General features: G+C 34.7%; 1 protein-coding gene across 5 annotated transcripts in view; it reads left to right on the top strand.

The window, feature by feature from the left end:
* The window catches only part of NFAT5 (nuclear factor of activated T cells 5), a 122,498-nt gene that overhangs the window by 39,664 nt on the left and 59,037 nt on the right, over window positions 1-23,797 (top strand). For 4 of the 5 annotated variants that reach the window (XM_087420017.1, XM_087420016.1, XM_087420015.1 and 1 more), the window contains one exon: window positions 17,367-17,492. In XM_087420017.1, the coding sequence (XP_087276143.1) occupies window positions 17,367-17,492 (126 nt within the window). Of the gene's footprint in view, window positions 1-17,366; window positions 17,493-23,797 lie in introns of those variants that run through there. The other variant, XM_087420018.1, reaches the window with a different exon arrangement.

Here is a 23,797-nt window from a genome sequence, read left to right as displayed (position 1 = left end):
CACTGGCGTTTTAAGGTTATTGGCCTCTCCAACACCCAGTCTGGGATATATGAGGCAAAAAGAAAACCCAGGGAACTCACTTCTGTATTGTTCCTGGGTCCCTCTATCCCTAGCTGGTCTACCTTCTTTTCTCCACTTTTCAATCCTCTTATGTGTGTTTTTTAATATATATTTATGTATTATATATATATTATAATTATATTATTATAATTATATAATATATATAAATATATAATATCCAAGATTTTTAGCTGAACTTAGTGGAAGAAATAGGTAAAAGTACGTCTACTCTATCTTTCCAAAAGAGAATGTCTCTGAGACTTATGTTTTTGGAGTGAAAACAAACACTCCTTGCTAGATCAGATGACTATCCATATGAAAAACAATGAGCTTTGACTTCAACCTCATAATACAGTAAAACCACTTCCAGATGGATTTATAGATACAAATATGAAAGGTAAAGCAAAAAGACTTCTAGAAGAAAACAAAGTAGAATATCTTCATGTCCTTGGGGTATGCAAAAATTTCTTAAACAGGACACAAAAATCACTAACCATAAATGAAAAGATTGTCGGATTGAACTTCATTAAAAGTAAGAACTCCTGTTGTTAAAGATACCATAAAGAGAGTGGAAAGGCAAGCCACATATTTGAGAAGACATTTACAATATGTATATTTGACATAGGATTTGCATCTAGAGTATATAATGAACTCCTACAAATTAATTTTTTTTAAAAAAAGGACAACCCAGTTAAAAAATGATACGACTTGTACAGCCACTTTGGGAAAGAAGTTAACCACATGGCCAATAAGCATATGAAAAGGTGCTCAAAATCATTAGTTATCAGGGAAATGCAAATTAAAACCACAGTGTGATACCACTCCACCTTCACTAGATGGTTTATGAAAAATTGTAAAACCATTTTTTTATGACTGAGCTTGTGGAGTAGCCCGCACTTTCGTACACTGATGGTGAGAGTGTATATTGGTATAACCACTTGGGAAAACTGTTTCTCAGTATCTACTGAAGTTGAGTATACACATACCTTATGACCCAGCATTTTCACCTCTAGGTATATATCCATGGAAGTACATATTTGTACGTGTAAGATTGTTCATAACAGATTTTTATAATAGGTAAAAGTGTAAACAACTTAGTCATTTAACAGCAGAATGGATGAACTGTAGAATATTTATGTGACAGAATAATATAGAGCAGTGCAAAAGAATTAATTGCTGTAAGCAACAACATTGATAAACTGAACAGACATAATGCTAAGTGAAAGAGGCCAGGCACAAAAGAGTATATCCTGTCTGCTTCCTTTATTTAAGTTTAAAAACAGGCAAAACTAGGGCCGGCCCCGTGGCTTAGCGGTTAAGTGCGTGCGCTCCGCTGCTGGTGGCCCGGGTTCGGATCCCAGGTGCACACCGCCGCACTGCTTCTCCGGCCATGCTGAGTCCACGTCCCACATAGAGCAACTAGAAGGATGTGCAGCTATGACATACAACTATCTACTGGGGCTTTGGGGGAAAAAATAAATAAATAAAATTATTTAAAAAATAAATAAAAAATAAATAAAAACAGGCAAAACTATAATCTGTGGTGATGGAAGTCAGAAGATTGCTTACCTCTGGGGGGGGTGGCGGGCATCCTTGGGAAGAAGCATAAAGGATGCTTACTCACCTAGGTGGTGGTGATGTGTGTGTTGTGTTCATTTTTTTAAATTCTTCAAGCTCAAGACTTAAGATATGTATACTTTGCTATGTGTATATGTTATGCGTTAATAAAAAGTTAAAACACTAAAAAAAAGAAACAATCTATTCTGAAATTATGACTGATAAGATTACTAATTATCTGGGGCTGGCCCCATGGCTTAGCGGTTAAGTGCGCGAGCTCTGCTACTGGCGGCCTGGGTTCGGATCCGCAGCGCACCGCTTGTCCGGCCGTGCTGAGGTGGGATCCCACAAACAGCAACTAGAAGGCTGTGCAACTATGACATACAACTATCTACTGGGGCTTTGGGGAGAAAAAGGGGAAAAAAAAAGGAGGAGGAGTGGCAATAGATGTTAGCTCAGGGCTGGTCTTCCTCAGCAAAAAGAGGAGGATTGGCATGGATGTTAGCTCAGGGATGATCTTCCTCACAAAAAAAAAAAAAAAAGATTACTAATTATCCATTTTCGTTTATATATCGTTTATAGTCAAAGCAGTTTTCACATATATTAATACTATGATTATAAATAAAAAAATACTTTGTAAACTCTAAATTGTAATATTATCAGATGAGATAATCTGATGAGATGATCTGGAGGACTACCATATGCCATCAGTGGGTGAATTTTATGCATTGAGAGTCTTTGGTTTTTGCCCTTAAGAGATAATTCTGGATAATTTCTCTTAGGCTCAAAATAACAAGAACTGTGCTAATTTGTTTCATTATTTTAGGTATTATTCAAGTCTACATGTATCAGATATCTAAAATGTCTGCTGCCATGTGGAATAGCAATTGTCATTTTAGTCAAGAAAAATAAACAACATTCATTTCCTCGTTTTGATATGTAAATATAATTGTTTCTCTTTAAGGTTTAAAAATTTAGGTAATCTGCAGAGGATAGTTCAGCTTTTTGTTGCAGTTCTTTTCTACTGTTCAGGCGGAAAAAGTTAAGTAGTAATACTTAAAGAGACAATAAACTCAAGTCACTACATTTGAGGCTGAATTTCATGCTTTAAAGTAGTGGCTCTTAGCCAGAATCAGCTCTGGAGCTTTATAAAAATATACATTCTGTGGTCTTACCTACTGTAAACCCTTATTCAGTAGATCTGTGATGGAATCCCAGGCATCTTCAATCAGGAAAAAAGAATACATATTTTCATATGCAATTCTGATATACCATGTTGATTACTACTCTCTTAGATTAAGAAGCAGAAGTAATGAACTTGGTTATTTGTGTATTGCCACTCATGGTAGACAAATATTTTTGATCTCTGTAAACAATCAGCTTATGTCTAAAAGTATGAGGTTTGGGGGCCGGCCTGGTGGCGCAAGCGGTTAAGTGTGCGTGCTCTGCTGCGGCGGCCCGGGGTTTGCCGGTTGGGATCCCGGGCATGCACCACTTGTCAAGCCATGCTGTGGCGGTGTCCCATATAAAGTGGAGGAAGATGGGCACGGATGTTAGCCCAGGGCCAGTCTTCCTCAGCAAAAAAAAAAAAAAAAAAAGAGGAGGATTGGCAGATGTTAGCACAGGGCTGATCTTCCTCACACACACAATAAATAAAAAAAATAAAGTATAAGGTTTGCACATTTCTTCTGTTTATTGTTGATAATCCTTATGTAGAGTAGACAAAGCCTTGTTGATTTCTATAGTATTGACTTGAAGGAGGAAAAAAATTCATGTTACATGAACAGAAAAGAAGAAATTTGATAGGAAATAACTTTAAAAATCATTGAAAATTAAGACTCTCAATCATGAAAAGTAATTTTTGTTTGTTCATTAGGAAAATGGTGGCTTAGCTGATGATGATGGGGTAGAAGCTGGAAGATGGGACTTGGGGGAAATAGAGTATTTGGAGTAGGAAAAACTGTAGAAAAATGACATTTTTAGTCGAAGTAGTAGGACATTCTGGTAATGATAGCAAGGAAAACAAGATGGATTTTTGTCTGTTTTACTTCCCCTCACTAAGATTATGGGTATAAAAATAAGAATTAATGTTTTAGAATTGTTTGGGTAGACTTAATGAAGGTAGATGATTTGCTCATTCATTCATATATTCATTCATTAAGCATATTATTGAAGTGCCCATTATGTGCCAGGCACGATAATAATATAGTAAATAAAACAGATGGAGTTCCTACCTTCGGTGTTCTTTCTAATTGCATAGATGGGAATGCTGGGAAAGAACTTATCTTTCAGCCAGCTATTCTGCTCAGGACCCAGCTTTAACCAGTCTTGGCTACGTTAAGTCATAACCTAATTGGAACATAATTTCTTTGTAAAAACTCAGGGTTTCGCTGAATACTTTCACCTCTATGATTCTATGCTTTTATGTGAAATTTAGATTAATCTCATAAAACCACATTCATTCCATTTATACCATTCTTGCCTTACCCTCTTTATATTTATTCTCTCCTACTTTTTTCACACGTAACGTCTATGTCTTGGTACTAATTCCATTGGTTATTTATGTACTTGCAGTCTACCTCACTGACCTGTAAGCTGTTAGGAAGCAGAGATGCAGGTCACTGTACTGTCTGCGTCTATGCACACAAAATGAATTAGTGGTGACAAAATTAGGTTTTTCTTCTTTTAGAAAATAAACTCCTGAGCTACCTTGTAATGCAAGTTCTATGCAATTAGAAATAACACTGAAGTTATGAATTCCATGTATTTTATTTACTATATTATTGTGACTCACACATATGGACACTACAGTAATATGCTTTATGAATAAATGAGCAAATCATCGTTTATTAACTGTCTTTTTAAGATCAAAAACAAAATAATATGCATAAATAATATTGTACTTATTTCTTTTCATTTATAAATTATTACATGGTTATTTTACGTACATGGTTATTTTAATTTAAAAAGGGTAGGTTATTAAATATATGGTTATATAATATGGTTAACTATTCAGCAATGGAAAAGGTCTCTATTCAGTATTGGTTTTGTAATCATTCAGCTAAATTACGTATGTATACATTATATTAAGTGTGTACTATAAAGTTTTAAAGTAAATGTATGTTGAGATTTTTCTACTGCTTGTGTTCCAGAAATGAACTTATTTTAGTGATACTATGGTTAAATATGAGTTTAGTAAGGGTATAAAATTGTAGGACATGGCAGCCTACTTCTCTCTTTAGCAAGCAATCAGTCACCATAATTTAAGTCTATTAGAATGGAAGTTCCATGATGCAGATTTTTGTCTGTTTTGTTACTGATGTATCCCTAGGACCTAGGACAGTTCTTGGCATACATTAGGCAGTCTGTAAATATTTGTTGAGTGAATGAGTACATGAATAAATGAATGAATATTTATCGAACTGTACTTCATTCTATAGCAGGTACAATGTTGTCACCTCACCACTGATATGTTTTTTATTACCTCTTATATTTATTAGCAGTGTTTCTGAAATAATAGGAAATTAGAAATTTTCCAGAAGCTTATTTCACAACTTTAATTACCCAATAGCTTGCCTTAGTATTTTGATAACCTCATCAGCAAACATTGAGTGCCTGTTGTAAATAGGGTACTGCGAAACTTTAGTCATTCAAAGAGACTAGCAGTGGAGAGTTAGAAAATAGCCATAAAGATGATGCATAGCAATATGAGGGTGTCAAAGATACAGTAGATATGAGAAATTAATGTCTGTTCAATGAAAAGTTTGATAATTAAGTTTATGTGCATTCAACTTTTTAAAGATATGCATAGAAAAATATGGAAAGGAAACATAAATATACTAGTGTTTTAATAGTTACCTTTGGATGGTGAGATCATGGGCAAATTTAATTTTTATTTCTTACGTATTTGTATTTTTAAAAGCAAGCAATAACTTTAAATATATTAATAATTTTCTGTCCTGGTTCTAGGACAGATTTTGTATGAAAAACAAAATGAAGAAGTCTGTGTGCCCAGCATCATCAATTGCTAGACCTCTCTCCTGTTTACATATTCACTAGGATGCCTCATAAGTACTTCAGCCTCATCATTTAAAACTGAATTCATCATCTTTCCAGATTTACTCTTATTCCTATACTCTGTATTATGGAAAATGGCACCACCTTGCATCAGTTTTCCCGATCCAGAATTCCTGTCAGCTGCTTGGAACTCTTTTTTTTTTTTTTTTCTTGCTCTCTCTGTCCCTCACAGCCAGTCATCCAGTTAAGTTCATCAGTTTCCAAAACATTTTTAAATTCATATCCTATTTGCCATTCTCATTTGCCGCTACCTTGGTTCAGGACCTCATTTTTTCTTACTTAGACAGTTGCAAAAGCCTTCTTACTCATCTGCATCTCTAGGACCTAGTCTATCTTGCATATACCTGGAATAATGATCTTTCTTAAATATAAGTCTGAGCTTATCATTTCTTTGCTTAAACCCTCAAAGGCTCCCTGTGTGCTGAGGGATAAAATCCTTACTGCTTAGCATGACATACCAGGCCTTTCATGATCTAGCCTCTCCATACCTTTAGTAGCCTCGTCTCGTGTTAACGCCTCCGTGTAACTCCCGTATTCTAACTTACTGAATTACTTGAAAAACTGAAATAACCAAAATAAAAATACTCTCTTTGTTCGGGTTTGCATTTACAATTTCTCCTCCTTTTTCGCAAATCTGTCTGCCAAATATCCATTTCAGTGTTCAAGATTGACCTCAGGTATCACATCTTCTGTGTATACTTCTCTGATCTTTCACAGATAGTGTTAAGGATTCTCTCTTCTCCACTTGCAAAGCACCACATACTTCTATTTAAAACACATACTGTACTGCATTATTTTAAACTTGACTAATTTTATTTTCTCTCAACTGATCTTCATAAGAGTGATTTTATTTTACATTTGTGTCCCTAGTTCAGTGTGGGAGCTAAATAAATGTTGAATGAGTGTTTAAATTAATTGCTTTTCTATCAGGTTGGAGGTAATAGTGAAGAGGAGATGGCATAGCAAAAACTACTGAGCCTGTGAATGTGGCAAATAAGGTGTCAAACAAGTAAATATGACCAAGAAATAACTTATGATATATTTTGTAACCCAGACTATCTTTCTGTACCAAAGTATTTGATTTTATTTGTTTGAGTGGTTTTAGGCAGAAATGGTAGGAAAAGTGAGAGAGAGGATAATGTAGATGACCAGATATCCAAATGTGAAGACATGAAATAAGCTTGTTTCCTTTGATATATTCATTTCTTTGGAAATTGCAATTTAAAAAAGTAAAACTTCTAGTTACAGAGCTGAATTTTTGGAGTATGTAGTGATTAACTATTAAATTTTTAGTGAAATGTGTGCTTCTATGTACTTTTGGAACAATCTCGAACTCATAAAACAGTTGTGAGTACAGTGCAAAGAACTTTTTTACTGAACCATTTGAGAGTAAGTTGCTGACATAATGCCCCATCACCACTGAATACTTTAGTATGTATTTTCAGCAAACAAGAATATTCTCCAACATAATCACAATATAACCATCAAAATTTTAAAAATTGACATCAATACCTTTTTTCCATCTAATCGTCATACCCCATTCAGGTTTCTCCAGTTGTCCCAATAATGTCTTGAATAGCATAAGGATCTAGTTTAGAATCACATGTCCATTTAGTTGTTATGTCTTATTAGTTTCCTTCAATCTGAAATAGTTCCTTGGTCTTTCCTGGACTTTTGTGGTTCTGATACTTTTGAAGATTACAAATCAGTTATTTTGTGGAATGTTTCTCAATTTGGGTTTGTCTGCTTCCTCATGATCATATTCAAATTATGCATCTTTCACAAGAATATCACAGAAATAATGATGTATTCATATTGCATCCTCTCAGGTGGCATACAATTTTGATTTGTGTCATTGCTGATGATACTCATTTTGATCACTTTTAAGGTGGTGTCTGTCAGACTTTTCCATTTTAAAGTTACTCTGTTTCTCCTCTGTAATTAATACGTATTTGGTGGAGTTGTACTTTGAAATTATATAAATATCTCATTTCTCATGACACTTTCAGTTTATTGATTACTATTTTATATCAGTAAGGACTCCTATGTTTTCAGTAGATTATAATTTGTGACTATTATTACTTATATTTATGCTCATATTATCTCGTATTTGGCCAATGAGAGCCTCTTCAAGCTGGCTTCTGTGTCTTTTTGGCATGTCCCCTATAACTCTTTGAGTACTTCCTTACTTTTAGCAAAACAAGATATTCCAGGCTCCTTTTGTTCCCTTTCCTAGCCCAGATATCAACCATTTCTCAAAAAAGCCCTAGCTACTTTTGGTGGAAAAGATTAGAAAACCAAGATCTGGATACCAGATGTGCTCATTTTGCATGAGTATGCTTTTGGGATATTGCTGCTCACAGGACCTTTCAGAGGACAGTGCTAGGGAATATATGTATGTTTATGTACATACACTGACACATTCATCCATTTGTATCTTTATTTTTCTTTCTTTCTGTACATATTGACTGTCATGAGTTCACACTGATACCTCCAGTTGCAACTGAAAACCATAGGATTCCTTCTTGTTTTTCTGCCTATGTTTGTAACTCCCTTGTGCGACATGAGAAACTTGATTTCCTTTAATCTTAATAGACTTACTTATTTGAGCTATCTCCCTCTGTTTCGTAACCAAGCTTCTGTTGCCACTGCCTCCCCCATTTCTACATGTTAATACCCTAATTACCCAACTTGGACTCCCATATCTTGCCTCCAGGCTGTGGCTGCTGTCCTACATGAATGCTCTTTTCAACCCAAATGTGCTGTGACACCGAGAGTTACCCTCCTGCTTACCTGTGGACACCCTCCTTACCCTGCTTGAGTTCTGACTCCCCACATCCATCCTACATTCCTCACCCTGCTAGGATTTTGATATCTGCCCTTTGCTCCTGCTCCCTCAACTCCCATGGATGTCTTCCTTACCACACTTGAACTCCAACATCCTATGCTGGGCTGCCCATCCGTGGGAATGTCCTCTTCATCCTGCTCAGGCTCCAACGTCTCACATGAATGCCCTCTTCACCCTGCTTGGATTTCTGATCCCCATGCTGGGCTTCTTTACTCCTCCATATGGGCACATTCTACTTCCTGCTTAACCTTTGATACCCCAACTACTATGTGAATATCCTCCTTACTGCTTGGGTTCTAACACCCTATGCTGGGCACTCCCTGCATGGACACCTTTCTCACCCTGCTCAGGCTCTGCTTTCCTGTGCTGGCCACCCTCCATCACCTTCTCACTAGTCGGCTTGGGCTGTGATACCCCATGCCATCCCCTTGAGGATACACTTCTCACCATGCTCTGGCTCTGACACTCTATGCTGGGCTCTGCCCACTTCCTCCCATAAATACCATCCACATTCTGCTTGGGTTGCCCATCCCAATGGAGACTCACTTTGCTTGGGCTCCAATGCCCCACAGCAGGCTGTCCCCCTGTACATCAGGCTTACTTTTTGCATGAATACGTTCCTTGTCCCACTTTCTTGGGCTCTATCCCAAGCTGGGCCATCCTTCCACTCCCTGCTTCTCCCCACCCCCCCATAGATTCTTTATTCTGCTTGGACTCTGATACCACATACCAGGCTGCAGATATTTTCTTTACATTACTTAGACTCTGCACCTGGATATCTCTTCCTTCTCCTTCCTCCTCCGCATTAACATTTTCCTCACCCTGCTTGGGCTCTGAAACCTCTTGCCTGGCCTCCCCATGCTCCCACCATAGATACCCTCCCCACCCCTCTTTGACTTTGTCTGAACTCTGTGGTTTTTAAAGCTCTATTGAAAAAATATTCTTGTAAGATCTTTGAAAATTATAGATAAGCCATAAATGTTTGACTTAATAGTTTATGTTGGAGCTGGCCCCATGGCCTAGTGGTTAAGTTCAGCATGCTCTGCTTTGGCAGCCTGGGTGCGGTTCCCAGACACGGACCTACACAACTTGTTGGCAGCCATGCTGTGGCGGCGACCCACATACAAAATAGGGGAAGATTGGTGGAGATGTTAGCTCAGGGCAAAAAAAAAGTTTATGTTATTGATATGACTTTGAAAGTTTTGTTCCTTCTAGGACAGACTTAAGTAATTTCTTAAGAAAATAATATAAATAAATTAAGATAGACAATCAATCAATAAATTAATAGGTAATCAAAATGGTTAGTTGAATAGTATACTCCATTCTGTATTTCATAAGCATTAAGAAGTTATTTAGAAAATAATGTTGAAGTTTTTAACTGAAAAGTAATTCTTACTAGAAAATATATATGATGTGCTGTATTAAAATGATTTTGGAACTCAAGTTAGTTTTCTTATTCTCCAAATTGATAATAATTTATGTTGCTATATATTATTTTAAATTACCTTAGAACACTAGGTTGTTTTAGGAAAACAGTAATAAATACAATTAGGAAGAAGTGATATGATTATGTAAATATGTGACAGCAAACCAGTAAATTGACTTAAACTTAGGTGAGAAAAATTTGTTAAAATAGAGCGTCCCCTACCTGTTATTCTTGGACTTCATAATCTTTTAGAAACCAAATATCCAGTAGACCTGCAGCCAGTACGTTTTTCCAGTGGAGATGCCAAGTATGATGTCTGTCAAGGCTGAAGTGTTTTTAACAGAATGAATGCTGTCTCTTTTCAATGCAGAACTATGCTGGCACAGTGGAGGTGCCAGGCATTTTGTTTTACATGTCTGATGTGAAACCACAGCCTTGGGATTCACCAGCTTATTGAGATAGTTAATAGAGAGATGGAAGAGTAATGTGGTTAGTTTCCAAACCATTTGCGAGGACTTTTTGAAAAGTCTTCACTCCTTTGGGTGCTAAAGTAGCTTTGTATTTAGAGTTTTAAGAACAGTAAAATCCCATTTTTGAAACAAGATATAAACATTTATAAATGGATTTTTCAGTATTATGTTATTTGTATCCGATATCAGGAAGCACTCATTATTTGAATAACTAATATCTGTGCTGAGTATTAATTCACTTTTTATTATATTTTTTAAGGATTCCCAACACAAAGTATCATGCTTTTTACCACAAATATTTTCACTTAGCTGCTTGCTTGACAACTGAATAGAAACGTCTTATTTACAGAATGTTTTTTCCCTTTTTATTTTTCATCTCTGCATGGAGTTAAATCTGTAGTATTAGTTGTATACAACTTTTGTTTATTTTTGTTACCTGAAAGTAATTGAGGTAGTCTTCAGAAAAGTCATCAAGTAGGTGAATTTTCTGACAGTTTTGGTATTTACTTTCTAATCCTAAAGCAATTGAACATGGATGCTAGCTATGAGATCAACAAGGATGAGGTGGGGATAAAAATTCCAAAAAAGGAGTAATAATTTACAGAGTTCTTTTTAACAGATCATCTTATTTAAGTCTTACAGCAACTCTGTGAGGCTGTGCACTATCCATGCATAGCCTTAATTTTTATTGTATTGATTTGATTAGATTATATATTTTAGTAAAAACAACATCCATGAGCCCACTGTCCAGCCCAACTTATTTCTGCTCCTCCTTTGTCCTATCTCCTTGTCTCCCCATCAAAGGAAACCACTGTCCTAAACTTTGTATCTATCATTCGCTTTTTTTTGTTTTATCACATGTGTTTTTCATTTTTTACTATTACACAAGTTTCAAATTCTTGATTTGGTACAGCCTACCTCACAGGGTTGTTTTGAAATTAAGTGAGAATATGTATATAATGAGCTTTGCACAGTGCCTGGCCCCGCTAAAATGCTCCGTAAATGGTAGCTGTAATTGTATTATTAATGTTGTCATTTTGCTGATAGAAAAGAACATGAAAAGCATGTCTTTTCTCAGCTGTTAACTTTGTTTTATCTTTTATCTCCCTGGACTCTTCCAGGGGAAAGTGACGGAGTATGGGAGTTTGAAGTCTTTTCATCTTTTCCTGGAACTGAGCAACATGCAGAATGAAGCAGTAGAGAATGGGATTGGGCCATCTGCTGTTAGGGAACAGAGTTCCCAACTGAAAAGAAAAAAAAAAAAGCTGCACTATTAAGTTACCAATTTTTCCCTTCTCTTTCATTGCCTTGCACCCTCAGGATAGGATTTCTGTCTACTTTGAGTTTGATGCAGTATCCACCCACCTCCTCATAGCCAGTGTTGAAGAACAAAGGACCGAATTGACCCAGAAATAATCAGTGACATAAGTGGATCAGAGTTGACTGAATGACCAAGCAAACAAGCCAGCCAGTCAGCCCATTTTTACATTGTTCACCTTCGCACCCAACATTGGGAAGCATTAGTTTTCTATCAATATCTGAAAATGATTTCATTCCTCCATTTCTTCCTTCCTCCTCATTACCCTAAGCTCTGCACTGTTGCACCCATAGAAGATAAATTCTTTATCTTCTGAGTTTGTTCCCCTTCTGCCTAATTTCTTTTATTATACCCTTATGTTAATAATTTATGTTAACAGAGTTATTCTATTAACATTTGCCGTAATTCTACTACATGGATATTTAACTAGGTCACTTATATTGGAATTTCGGTCAACTAAAATTCATAATGAGCCATTAAGTGAGTTGAGTAAACATTATGATTGTACAAATTATTAGCAACATTAATAGAAGAAATATGTAAGACAACAGTCACCCCAATCTTGGCAGACCGAGGAAAGAATTCCTTAGAAAACAAAAGTAAAGTCATGTGTAAATTTTAAAAAAAGAGAGGAAGAAAGTGAGTGCATTTTAGTACATTGCACGAGAGCAATTTTTACCAGCTGTTACATTAATCCTTCGTAAATTTCACCTCATTCCTTTGGGCAGATATTCCAGCCTTTCATGATCAGTGATGAATTATAGTGTACGATATATCCCTCTTAAGCCTGTGTCATTCACAAATTCGATATCTTAATGCAAGTAGTTGATATAGTAACCACCTCCCTCCAGGTTGAACCCATATATTTTTGGTGCTGTTTCTTAGAGTCATTTATTTTGTTAAGTCTATATTTCTTCATCTTGTTCATAAGAACTTTTTAAGATTTTCATCAGCTATTTTACTGAATTTAGGATAACTATGCCTGTAGCATTTTCCTGATCCTCCAATAGAAGAGCCTTAAAAAGCAAATTAGATTAGTTTGCAGCTTGGCCTTCTTCATAATTTCGTTTTTCACAAAGAAAAGATATGTGAAGAGATATTTTTGTCCATGAAGTTTATTAGGAACATTGAGAGACCTAACTTATTGTTGTGCAATTCTCACTTGTACTTGTTCTATTTCTCTTTCTCTCTTCTTTTAAAAAACAGCTTTACCGATGTATAATTCACATATCATAAAATTCATCCATTTAAAGTGTACAAATTCAGTGATTGTTACTATATTTACAGAGTTGTGTAACGATCACCATAATCTAAACTTAGAACATTTTTACCACCCCAAGAAGAAACCTTGTAACCATTCTCTCTCTTTTAAAAAAATATCTAGAAGTGATTTTATTTTTGTTTTTTAAGGAAGCCTTTCTTCAGGAAGCTGCCTTTCCATTATGGATTTCCCATTCTCTTTCTTCATATTCTATGTTTAAAAACCTAGAATTTCATTCCTTCCTTATCTATCTAACTGATTTAAAAGATAACACAAGGGGCTGGTCCCATGGCGTAGCGGTTAAGTGCACGCCCTCCGCTGCTGGTGGCATGGGTTCAGATCCTGGGTGTGCACCAACGCACCGCTTGTCAGGCCATGCTGTTGTGGCATCCCATATCAAGTGGAGGAAGATGGGCACAGATGTTAGCCCAGGGCCAGTCTTTCTCAGCAAAAAGAGGAGGATTAGCATGGATGTTAGTTCATGGCTGATCTTCCTCACCAAAAAAAAAAAAAAAGGGTACCAGAAAAATAGATATGGTGGCTTAACATGAGGTAGCTAGCACTTGCTTAGAACTGTTTGTCGTTTTCATTAATTTAAAATACCTATACTCTTTTTCAGGAGTGTTTTCATTGGCTAGTGGAGACTGTACAAGTGTTTAATTTGGATTGAATTTAGGACTAAATGACAATAGTATTAACAGCATAATTTATATACCTTTAATCTTTTTATGTCTTATGGGAAACAGATTTAAGAGAAAGACCAGTGTATGTGGTTGGGTTGAGCAGTTATAGCTTGGAAGAAAAGTCTTTGAGATAATGGGGTAAAAGAAGAGTTTAAATAAGGAATTAAGTCTTAGAGAAGTTGTTTAAGGTAGCAGAGCCAACCCAATTCTGTCTGAAATCAGAGCCTGTGCTGGTAACGACTGTATTAACTACTGCTTCCCTTGGACAGATGTGGTGAAACTTCTGACTTCTTTAATTTCTAAACACTTGAGTCACTTAATCAGAAAATACCTTTGATAAGGAATGAATCCATGCTTCCTACACCTTCCACTTGACCTTGCGTGTTTGGTGAAGTGGAAGGTATTTGTTTTGTTTTGAGGGGTAGGCTAGGGGGAGGGCTGAGATATAATAAGTTCTGCATTTAGTTACTTTCCAATATATTTTTATTAACATTGCTTTTATACCTCGAATGTAGACTCAACTTTATACCCTTTTGTGGGAAAGGTAGAGTGTTTCAGTCCACAAGCATTTGTTTTGATTTGATTTATTTATTTTAATAATTAGAGAAGTGGAGAAATAGTCCTGACCAGTGAAGAACTGTTAGTGATGGGGCTATTACTAGGATAAGTTTTTTTCCCTTCACATAAATGTATTTTGGTAGATCTTTTGTTTTCATCTAAGTGAATTTTTATTTTCAAATTTCCTTTTTGTTTGGGGAAAAAAAAGACTTGAGTGAATTTCTCTTTTATGTATAAGGAACTCTTGTTTTCAACATGGATTGTGAAGAATAGTTGTATTAAAATCAATATTTGATGATATGGCATTTCTGTTTTAATTAGGTTCTCCCTACTGTCCCCCTATATTAGTTGAAAGATGGAAATAATTTACTTAAGGCTTTTAACAACATTCTAACAAACTGAAAATTTTCAGTCAGAATATATTATATTTAGACAGATGTCAAATTTGCCAAATGCTTTGAAGATGAAAATTTCAAGTGTTAGGTAATAGGGTTTTTCATAAGAAACTTTTAAGTTGATTTTTTACTGTGAGTGAAAATCATTTAATACTACAACTTCTAATTTTAGCTTTCCTTCATGACATTCTTCCTTATCCCTATCCGCATCAAAGTTAGGATATATACTTTATTTTTTTTACTTTTTGGATCTTTATTTCCTTGATTATTTTCAATTTTCATCAAGACGTTCCTCATTAAGGTTTACATTTTAAAAAGAAGCCATTAATTTAAGAAAACTGTAACAGTGAAGCCCACATTAATTATCTGAGCTGTAAGTAGGCATAATCAAACAAACACTGTTATATCATTTGCATATAAATGAAGTGGAAATAAAAACAAGTGGGAGTACTATTTACTCTGAAACTAGATGTACACATTTAAAAAAAATCATATTTTTCTTGTAATTACTGTCGAGGTTTGGGCCGTTCACCACCATGGGTAATTCAAACACTAGTGAGGAGGCAGAGCTGCCAGGCCCTGAGGAGTAACAAATGTCTATTAGTTAATAATTTTCTCCTCTCTCCTCTCCCTGGATGTTTTTTCAAGAGGCCCTTGTGACAGTACATGAGGACTGGGTAGACTGCAAAAATGGCCACAACACTTTGCAATTCCTCCCATGACGAGGTGAGGTCTATTTCCCCACCCTGTGAATCTGGGCTGGCCTTCTGACTTGCTTTGACCAACAGAATGTGGTGGAAGTGATAGCGTGCAGATTCCAAACTAGATCTCAAGAGGGCTTTGCGGTTTTCATTCTTGCTGCTCTTGGAACTTGGCCATCATGTGAATAAGCTCAGGCTAGCCTGCTGAAGGAGAAGAGACCATGTGGAGCAGAGATGAGTTGTTCCAGCTGAGACACTCTTATGCCAACAAGCCCCCAGCCACATAAGTGAGCAGCAGAACCGTCCAGCTGAGCCCAGCCCAAATGGCCCATTCACAAAATTACAGGCTAAAAAAATGCCTGTTGTTTTAAGCCACTAAGTTTTGGGGTGGTGCATTACACAGCAAAAGATAACTGATACAAGATCAAACCTAATAAAATTCTTCTGTGCCAAGCATGATTAAGAAGCCACTTACTGGCTTTTGTATCAACTGGCATGGTTTCTTTCATGTAGCATTTCATATATGCAAAGGATGACCATATAACTCATCTTCCAAACCAGTATGCTTTGAGAATAAACTAGGACTATCCCAGGTGAACTGGGAAGTACAGTGACCTTAAAATTTGCAATATCACATTGATGGTTATCTCTTTATGCTTTCCTTAATTACAGGATGTCATGGCTGGCAGAGAATCTATCCATTTACCAACCCTATATTTCACAGGGGAGGAAAAATGAGATCTAGAGTTGAGAAGTGACTTTCCCAAGGTTGCACAGCTCATGAGTTGTATGGGAAAAACCACCGCGGTCATCATGGTAGAATGAGAATGCTCTGGAGTCAGGAAGCTTGAGTTCGAGTCTACTCCTCTCACAAATACAGCTGTGCAGTCTTGCTCTGTAGTTATATGTGGGCAAGGATATATACTTTAATGATTAACTGGGAGGATCAAAGTATTCATGAGTCCAGTACCAGTTAACTAAAAATATTGTTTGTCACCAAGGATATAATGTTTTATAGTGCTACCTTTGTTTTTGAATCACTCGTGCAAATAATTAATAATCTTGTTTAATTGTTGGAATGTTGGGTTTCTTGGAATACTAGGCAAGTCCCTTAAACTCTGTGCCTTGGTTCTTTTGAAAATGGGCCTATGATTCTAATTGGTCTTTTGAAGTTCCTTCCAACATTGATTCTACTACCTTTAGAGGATATTTTGAGAATTATTTCTGTCCAAAAACCATACAGTAATAACTATAAAAGAATTTTTTGAATGGTAGGTATAAATTTAATTTTGTGGACAGAGTATTATAAAATACGTTAAAAAGATAATATTCTTTAATCTGGGGTACAAAAGTAATCATAATTTAATATGGGCATTTATGATCTCTAATTTAAGAGTATCCTATATTTGTGCCTTTGTAGAAGTGGAGATGCTTAAGAGTAAGAAATATTTCCTCGAGCCATGACATTTCTGTTTTAGCTCTTTTAGGAGGGAAAAACGCATAATAATACTGAATTAAAATATTTGCTAAAAAGGTGCTGGGTAAAAGAGCAGGACTAGACTAATGGTCTAATTGAAAAAGCCAATTTAAAGCTGATAGACACTAGTATATGCTAACTCATATGTAAAGAATGATAAGTTACACTCTTATTATTACAGAGGATATTGGAACATTTTGAGTTATTTGACATTTCTTCTAGTCTGTCTATTTTCCTTCAGTTTTAAAATTTTATAACTTTTTCTGGAGACCATCTTAAACATAAGGGATAAAGCCAAGAAGCAAATGGGGCAGAACTAATGGAAAATTTATTCTTCAGTTCAATAAAATTATATAATACAAGAAAAAATATTTGCTAGGAATTCTTTACAGTAGTAATTATATGGCGTTTTTGTGTGTGTGTGTGAATAATATAGTTCTCCTCGTGAGTGAAAAGACTTATTAATTTCGTGCTCATATATCAGGTTATTGCCTTGCACTCTTTCAAAAATTTTTTCTCCCTCTCTCCCCAACAGAATCTGTCTATGATCTTCTTCCAAAGGAGTTACAGTTACCTCCATCTAGAGAAACATCTGTAGCATCAATGAGTCAGACAAGCGGTGGTGAGGCAGGCTCGCCTCCTCCAGCTGTAGTTGCTGCTGGTATGCATTTCATTTTACTCTATTAAAGAAAACTAGAGTATTATCTGGCCAACATGAACAGTGCTGGCAAAGTTCATATCAAAAAGAGTGTGATTTGAGGGTTTGTTTTAGGAGGTTTTAAAATACATACTTTTACTATTAAAATTTTTCAGTATAATTTTCTTGATAGAATTATTGTTTCTTAAAATTTCATATTGGCACATCTGTTAGTGCCATGTCCTTGAATGAACCTTGTCTTGAACTATGGGAACGAGTTTAAAGCTCTTTTGTTGACTGCACATAAAAAAGTTGAATACCAAGCTATTGATAGAAAATTATATTTGAGTCTCTATTTAATAATTATTTTAAAAAATTTGTTCAAAGGAAAAATATTTTGTATAATCTGAAGAAGGACTCAAGCGCTTAAGTCTCTTTTCTGTTTGTAGCATGTTACTATAACTTTTTCCCTACATTTAAAAACATATGTGACTTTATACTTATTTTAAATTCAGTTGCAAGTAATGGAAGACTTGAGTGTAATATTTATATAAAGACGTTGTCTTATATCAAGGAAAAAGTATGGAAAGTAATGTTTAAAATTTATCAAGTTTATTTTTATGCAGCTCTCAAATCATACAGTTTATAATTAAAATTGGGTCACATTTGGATTGAATTAGAATAAAATATTGACAGACAAGCTAATAGAAAAAAGTCTTGATTAGTGATAAATTAATAAGAATGCTTTCAATAATATTAGGTTGCCCAACTGTAATTGGTTTTTTAGTTGGGTTTATAGACTGCTAAGTGTGTTTGGTTTAAAAAAAGGAAAAAAGTATATATATGCTCTGAAGTTTTATCTTTTCTACTAGTTAGAGGTTTCTTGTCTAATATGATCCCTCTCATCTTTTAAAATGGTAGTTAAAGTCCATCAGAGCATTGTTTTCAGTAAATTCTTGTCGTTTCAAAAAGAACAGTGAAGAGGAAGGTTGTGATTTAAATAAGGATATTGGTACTATAGTAGAACTTTGGGTATTTTTCTTGTATTTGTTAACTTATGTACCATTAACCTTGTGTACCAATCTTTCCCCTGAGCTGTATAGTGCAGTATGCAGCCTTTGTGGTTGAGGGCAGGAAAACTTTAAAGATGGCAAAGAAACTTATCAGCCCTGCTCACTGTTCATGTATTGCCAGACATTTTCTAACAGATTCTGTGGATTTAATTGTGAACTTTTCAGTAATCAAATTGATAAGATGACCTGGTTTCACTTTATATCCACTGGCTTCTAAAATGTCCCTCCCTGAATATTTTTTCTGGAATTTAAACTTTTAAATCTTGTTTAAAAATTGTATCAGATAATAAAACATGAAAAATGATTTTTTTAATGAAATATTTCACTTTAAATCCACAGGTAGAAATTGACTAACTGATTTCTTTTGTATCTTTGAGATTATTTTTTAAAGATGTTGAATCTGTATTGAACTAAAAGTCTGTTTCTTCCGTGCTTTTTTACATCTGTTGACAGTAGATCCCGTTCCTTTTAAAAGCTGAAAAAATGTTAGCTAGGTTTGAAGAATAACACTTCCTTTTAAATAATACCAGACTCAATTTCAGAAATTTTTGTATATAAGTACTGAAAACTCTTGAATTTGGGTCACTAATGGAACATTGATCCTCTCTCCCTCCCTCCATGTATTTGAGAAAATCCTCTCCAGATAAATTAGATTGAAAGCTATGAGTTGAAAAATCATGAAAATAAGAGAATTAACCAAAGGAAGTACTCTAGAGTAATAAATTCTTATTAGATTAAAAAGTTATTGCCATTGTAAAGATGGTAAAGACAATAAGGAGGTAACCTTGACAATTTCCTTATATTCACACACGGAAAGTTTCTATGATCTAAAACCAAGTCTTTTGTAACTTTTTTTTTTTGGTGGGGAAGATGAGCCTTGAGCTAACATCTGTCGCCAATCCTCCTTTTTTTGCTGAGGAAGACCAGGCCTGGGCTAACTTCTGTGCCCATCTTCCTCTACTTTATATGTGGGACACCTGCCACAGCATGGCTTAATAAGCAGTGCTTAGGTCTGCGCCTGGGATCCAAACCTGCAAACTCCGGGCCGCCGAAGTGGAGCACGCACACTTAACCACTATGCCACTGGGCCAGCCCCTGTAACTGTTTTTACATAAATTTAATAACTGACATAGTCTTATTCTAGGATTCTAATATCTTATTGGTAGAATAGAGTCTTTGTCGTATAACATTATAGATAAGAGAGTTTAAATTACAAAATAATTATTGTAAGGAGATCAGTTAGTATATATCATTGGAATTGCTTTTTTGTTTGACATATTAATATCCTTAGTGACATAACTGTCAAAGAGAGATTTGAGGTAAATTACCAGTTACTTAATGTTTCCTGGCCAAAAGACTAGATGTCCAGGGAAAGGCACATTAATTTAGACTTCTGAGAGATTTTTTTTTAAATCTATAGCATTTGCTGTTTAAATATGAAATGCATAAAAATGATAACTCATGATGTAGTTAATTCTTCAGAGTTTTGAAGGAGCCGGATTGGCTGCTCTCAGATATGAGGGCCTGGTGGGAACAGACTTCTAGTTCTGCCGTAAAGGTTTGTGTTTCACAAGTTCTAAATCAATTTAAATTTTAAAATTGAGAGGCTGGGCATACAGGTGTTTATGTACATTCTTTATTATTTAATTATTTAAAGTGTGTTTCTCAGATTCGCCAATCTAGATTTTTTCCCTTTACATATTACTGAGGGAATGAGTAAACATGATGCTGCTAATCCACAATCCAGAATGTTGGGTAAAAGAGTGTCTTTCAAACCTTTTTCTGCCTCTGCACTGTTCACACTTTTACATACTCCCATCAGTAACATCTTTTTATTCGGTAAGTCCCAGGGTTGCAAATGGGGAAAGAGGGCTTACTTCTACACAACTCCTCCCCTCTCCATGAGGCCAAATGTCAAAATCTGGGTGGTGTAGTTGAGAATCACCGGTCTGAAATATGTATTCCTCCCCATTTTTTAAAGACCTCTGTTTTTGTCCCCCTGGAAAGGTAGTTAAGAGTTTGAGGTTCAATATATGAATGAATAAAAGTTTTAGAAATATGGACTTTCTGAACAGTATTGTGTAGGTTCTCAAAAGTTAAGACAGAGGTCATTTTCCTAACACAAAAAAGTTGTCCAAATGAATTGATGGTATTTTTTGGCAAAATAAGGAGTTGATCAAGAAGAAATGAGAATCATGAAAGGATTCTTTTTGGTTTTTTGTGAATCCTATAGTATAGGTTATAAAGAACTAAAATGTAAGTATTATTTAGGAGAACTAAAACAACCAGTTATACCAGAATTTGGGGTTTTTGAAAAGATATATGGCAGGTATTTTTCTTAAATAACAGCTTTATTGAGATATAATTCACATAGTAGTCAAGTATTTTTTTAAATCTACTTATACATTTATAGTTTTATTAGTAAATCCTTAGATTTACTTAATTTACTTAAAATAAGAAGTCTTTCACAGAAGTGAACAATAAACTTTAATCTTCGTTTTAAGAAATCATATTATTTTCTTGTTGTATCCTAGACTCTGTCTTCATTTTGGGTATGATATTATGTTTATTAGTTTATATCAAAATATGATTTTGCTAAGGTGACCATTTTAAGTTTCTTTAAAATTTTTTGTTCTAAAGATAAACAATGAATTAATCAAACCATAGGTTTGATAATTCAGCCAGAGAATCTTAAGAAAAACTAGTCAGTAATTCTTTTGTTTGTTTTCATAAAATTATTTTACTTTCAGTAATTATATATTAGTACTCTTTTTTAGAAGTATCACATAGTCTCAGTACTCTAATACTTTATAGCAGTTTTTAATATGTGTAAGTATATATACTAATAAAGCATGTACAATAGAAATCTCTGTTGAATATCTCCACTAGTTGGATCACTGGAGGTTTTTAAGGCTGTAATTTAAGTTAATAACTTTACATCAAGTGATCCATACAATAAACTTTTCTGTTGGAAGAGACTTATTAAATAGTGCTTTGAATTCTATGCCACAGCAATTAATAAATCTCAGGTACCTAACAGGTATTTTCTATACTGAAAGAACTTAATTGAGTGCCATTTACACTATAGGAGAGGAAACTAGAGAACTAAATTAATGTCCTATAACCAAAGAACAGCTATGCTTTAATTCATTTCAGACATCATTAAGACCTAAATTAAAATCATAGGGATTTTAACATAACAAAACTGTACAAAAATTGAGTTGAAGGGAATGTAAGTTATCATTTTTGAGTTCTTACTATGTGATAGGAATAGTGCTAGACAATTTGCTTATCATCATATCTCATTCCTTCCAGGCACAAGATGCCTCTCTTCTTTCCTACTGGAGTCTAATTTCTTTTCTCCTTGCCACTGTGCTTTTAGAGAATTTAGCATTGTGTGCTGTCACTTCAGTTAGGGAAACACAAGATCCTAGACTAGGCGGTGTGTAGGATATTGAGTTGAAAAAGACATATCCCTTCTCTACTAGTTACAGGATCTACAAAATGGGAATATGATTTCTAGAAGAATGTTAATTTTTAATAAAAGTGATTCACAGCAACAGAATTACATAGCCCAATGAATTTATTATAACTTATTTACTAGTGTTAGAAGGTATTTACAGTTATGTAATTTGGATTTTCTTGAGTTGACTAAATTTGAGGAGCAAATTTGCCTTTGATTGCTCTCCCAGGTTAACTAGGTTAGCATATTTCAGAATTTTGGCCATTTATGTAGTATACTGTTCCTGAGATTAAACCGAAAACCAGTTAACAGGAAAGGTAATTCACCTATGTAAATTATGTATTCATGTTGTGAGCTAAAATGTAAGTCGGTCTTGGTTATTACATATGGCCATTTCTACACTTCCTAGAAAACTGGACCACTTCCAGAAGGAAGTCAGATACTAGTTACAAACATGTTGCAAGTAGGTTTAAAAACTCTACTCCTCGTTCTGTCTTTTTACTAAAATTACATGGTAAATTTAAATACATACATTTGTACATACAGAAATATATATGTATGTATGTATAGATTTATGTTAACATCTGCATTATTATAATGAAAAGCATAAGCAAACTTGGGCCATAATGGTTAATTCAGAAACAACTACCAATTCAGGAGGCTATCCATATTATAAATTATCATTGACAAAAGGTACATATGGCTTATTACTGATTTCTTCCTTTAATGTTTACCATTTTTTGTCCTCAATAATTTTTAGCAACAATTTTTATAAATATTGTGATTTATTTAGTTTCTGATAAAACAAGCACATTTTTATTTTACCTGAGTCTATAGAATAGCATTTTAAAACTGCTCACAGATGCTCAACCATTCATAAACCAAATACATATATAAAATATACACAATTTCTATTTTTATATGTTTTGTACAATTTCACATCAAGAAAATAATGCACAGAAGTGGGTTTTAGTTTTTTATATCACCAATAAGCTTGATAATATCATAAACAAAAAGTATTGCTGTAACTGTTTTATAATAATTAGTTATATAAATAATATTAATAAAGTTGTACAAATACTTCAGCTGGGGCAGGAGTGAGGGGAATGAATTAGGGTAGGATGCAACAAAAGACTTCACCTGTTTCTGTGAGATTTTTTTTCTCAAAAATAAAATCATACATAGTAAAATATTAGCATTTGTTAAATATGAGCAGAGGGTACATGGATGGTAGTTTCAAATATTTCATAATTTAAAAAACGCCAGGTGGCAGATGATTAAAATAAGTCAAAATGCCCAATGAAGTATGCTCTTAAAAAGTAACAAAGGTGTGGGATATATTAGATACTTGATGAATTTATTTTTGGCGTAATTAAGGGAACAGTAATCTTTTTGTCCATAAATGCAAGTATGTCCATCAGCAGTATTTATTTAGCCCACTGAGGTAAAATTCATTCTTCCCATGTCATTCCTTCATAACAAGGTATTATTGTTAATTAAATTAAATCAGAAAATGAATGAGAAAGTGCCAGGCCTGTACAGCAATGATCTAGATTAAACACACACATACACACATGCATATTATAGTTTTATTTCTATTTATTTTTCCCACATATGAAATATAATAAAGTTAGCACGGGCTTTGGGATCATAAAGGCCTAATTTGAATCTGATTGCTATTATTCATTTCTATCATATAGATAGAATCTTGTGGGAGTTAAATAAATTGCTAATAATATTACCCCTGTAACTAGACAATAATACCAACTTTTTCTTAAGGTTATTATGAAGAT

Source organism: Ceratotherium simum, chromosome 30, assembly GCF_057802395.1.
Source record: "Ceratotherium simum simum isolate JZ-2026a chromosome 30, ASM5780239v1, whole genome shotgun sequence".
Classification (NCBI taxonomy): domain Eukaryota; kingdom Metazoa; phylum Chordata; class Mammalia; order Perissodactyla; family Rhinocerotidae; genus Ceratotherium; species Ceratotherium simum.
Note: the sequence above shows the minus strand (reverse complement) of the source record. Positions and strands in the feature narration are given on the sequence as shown.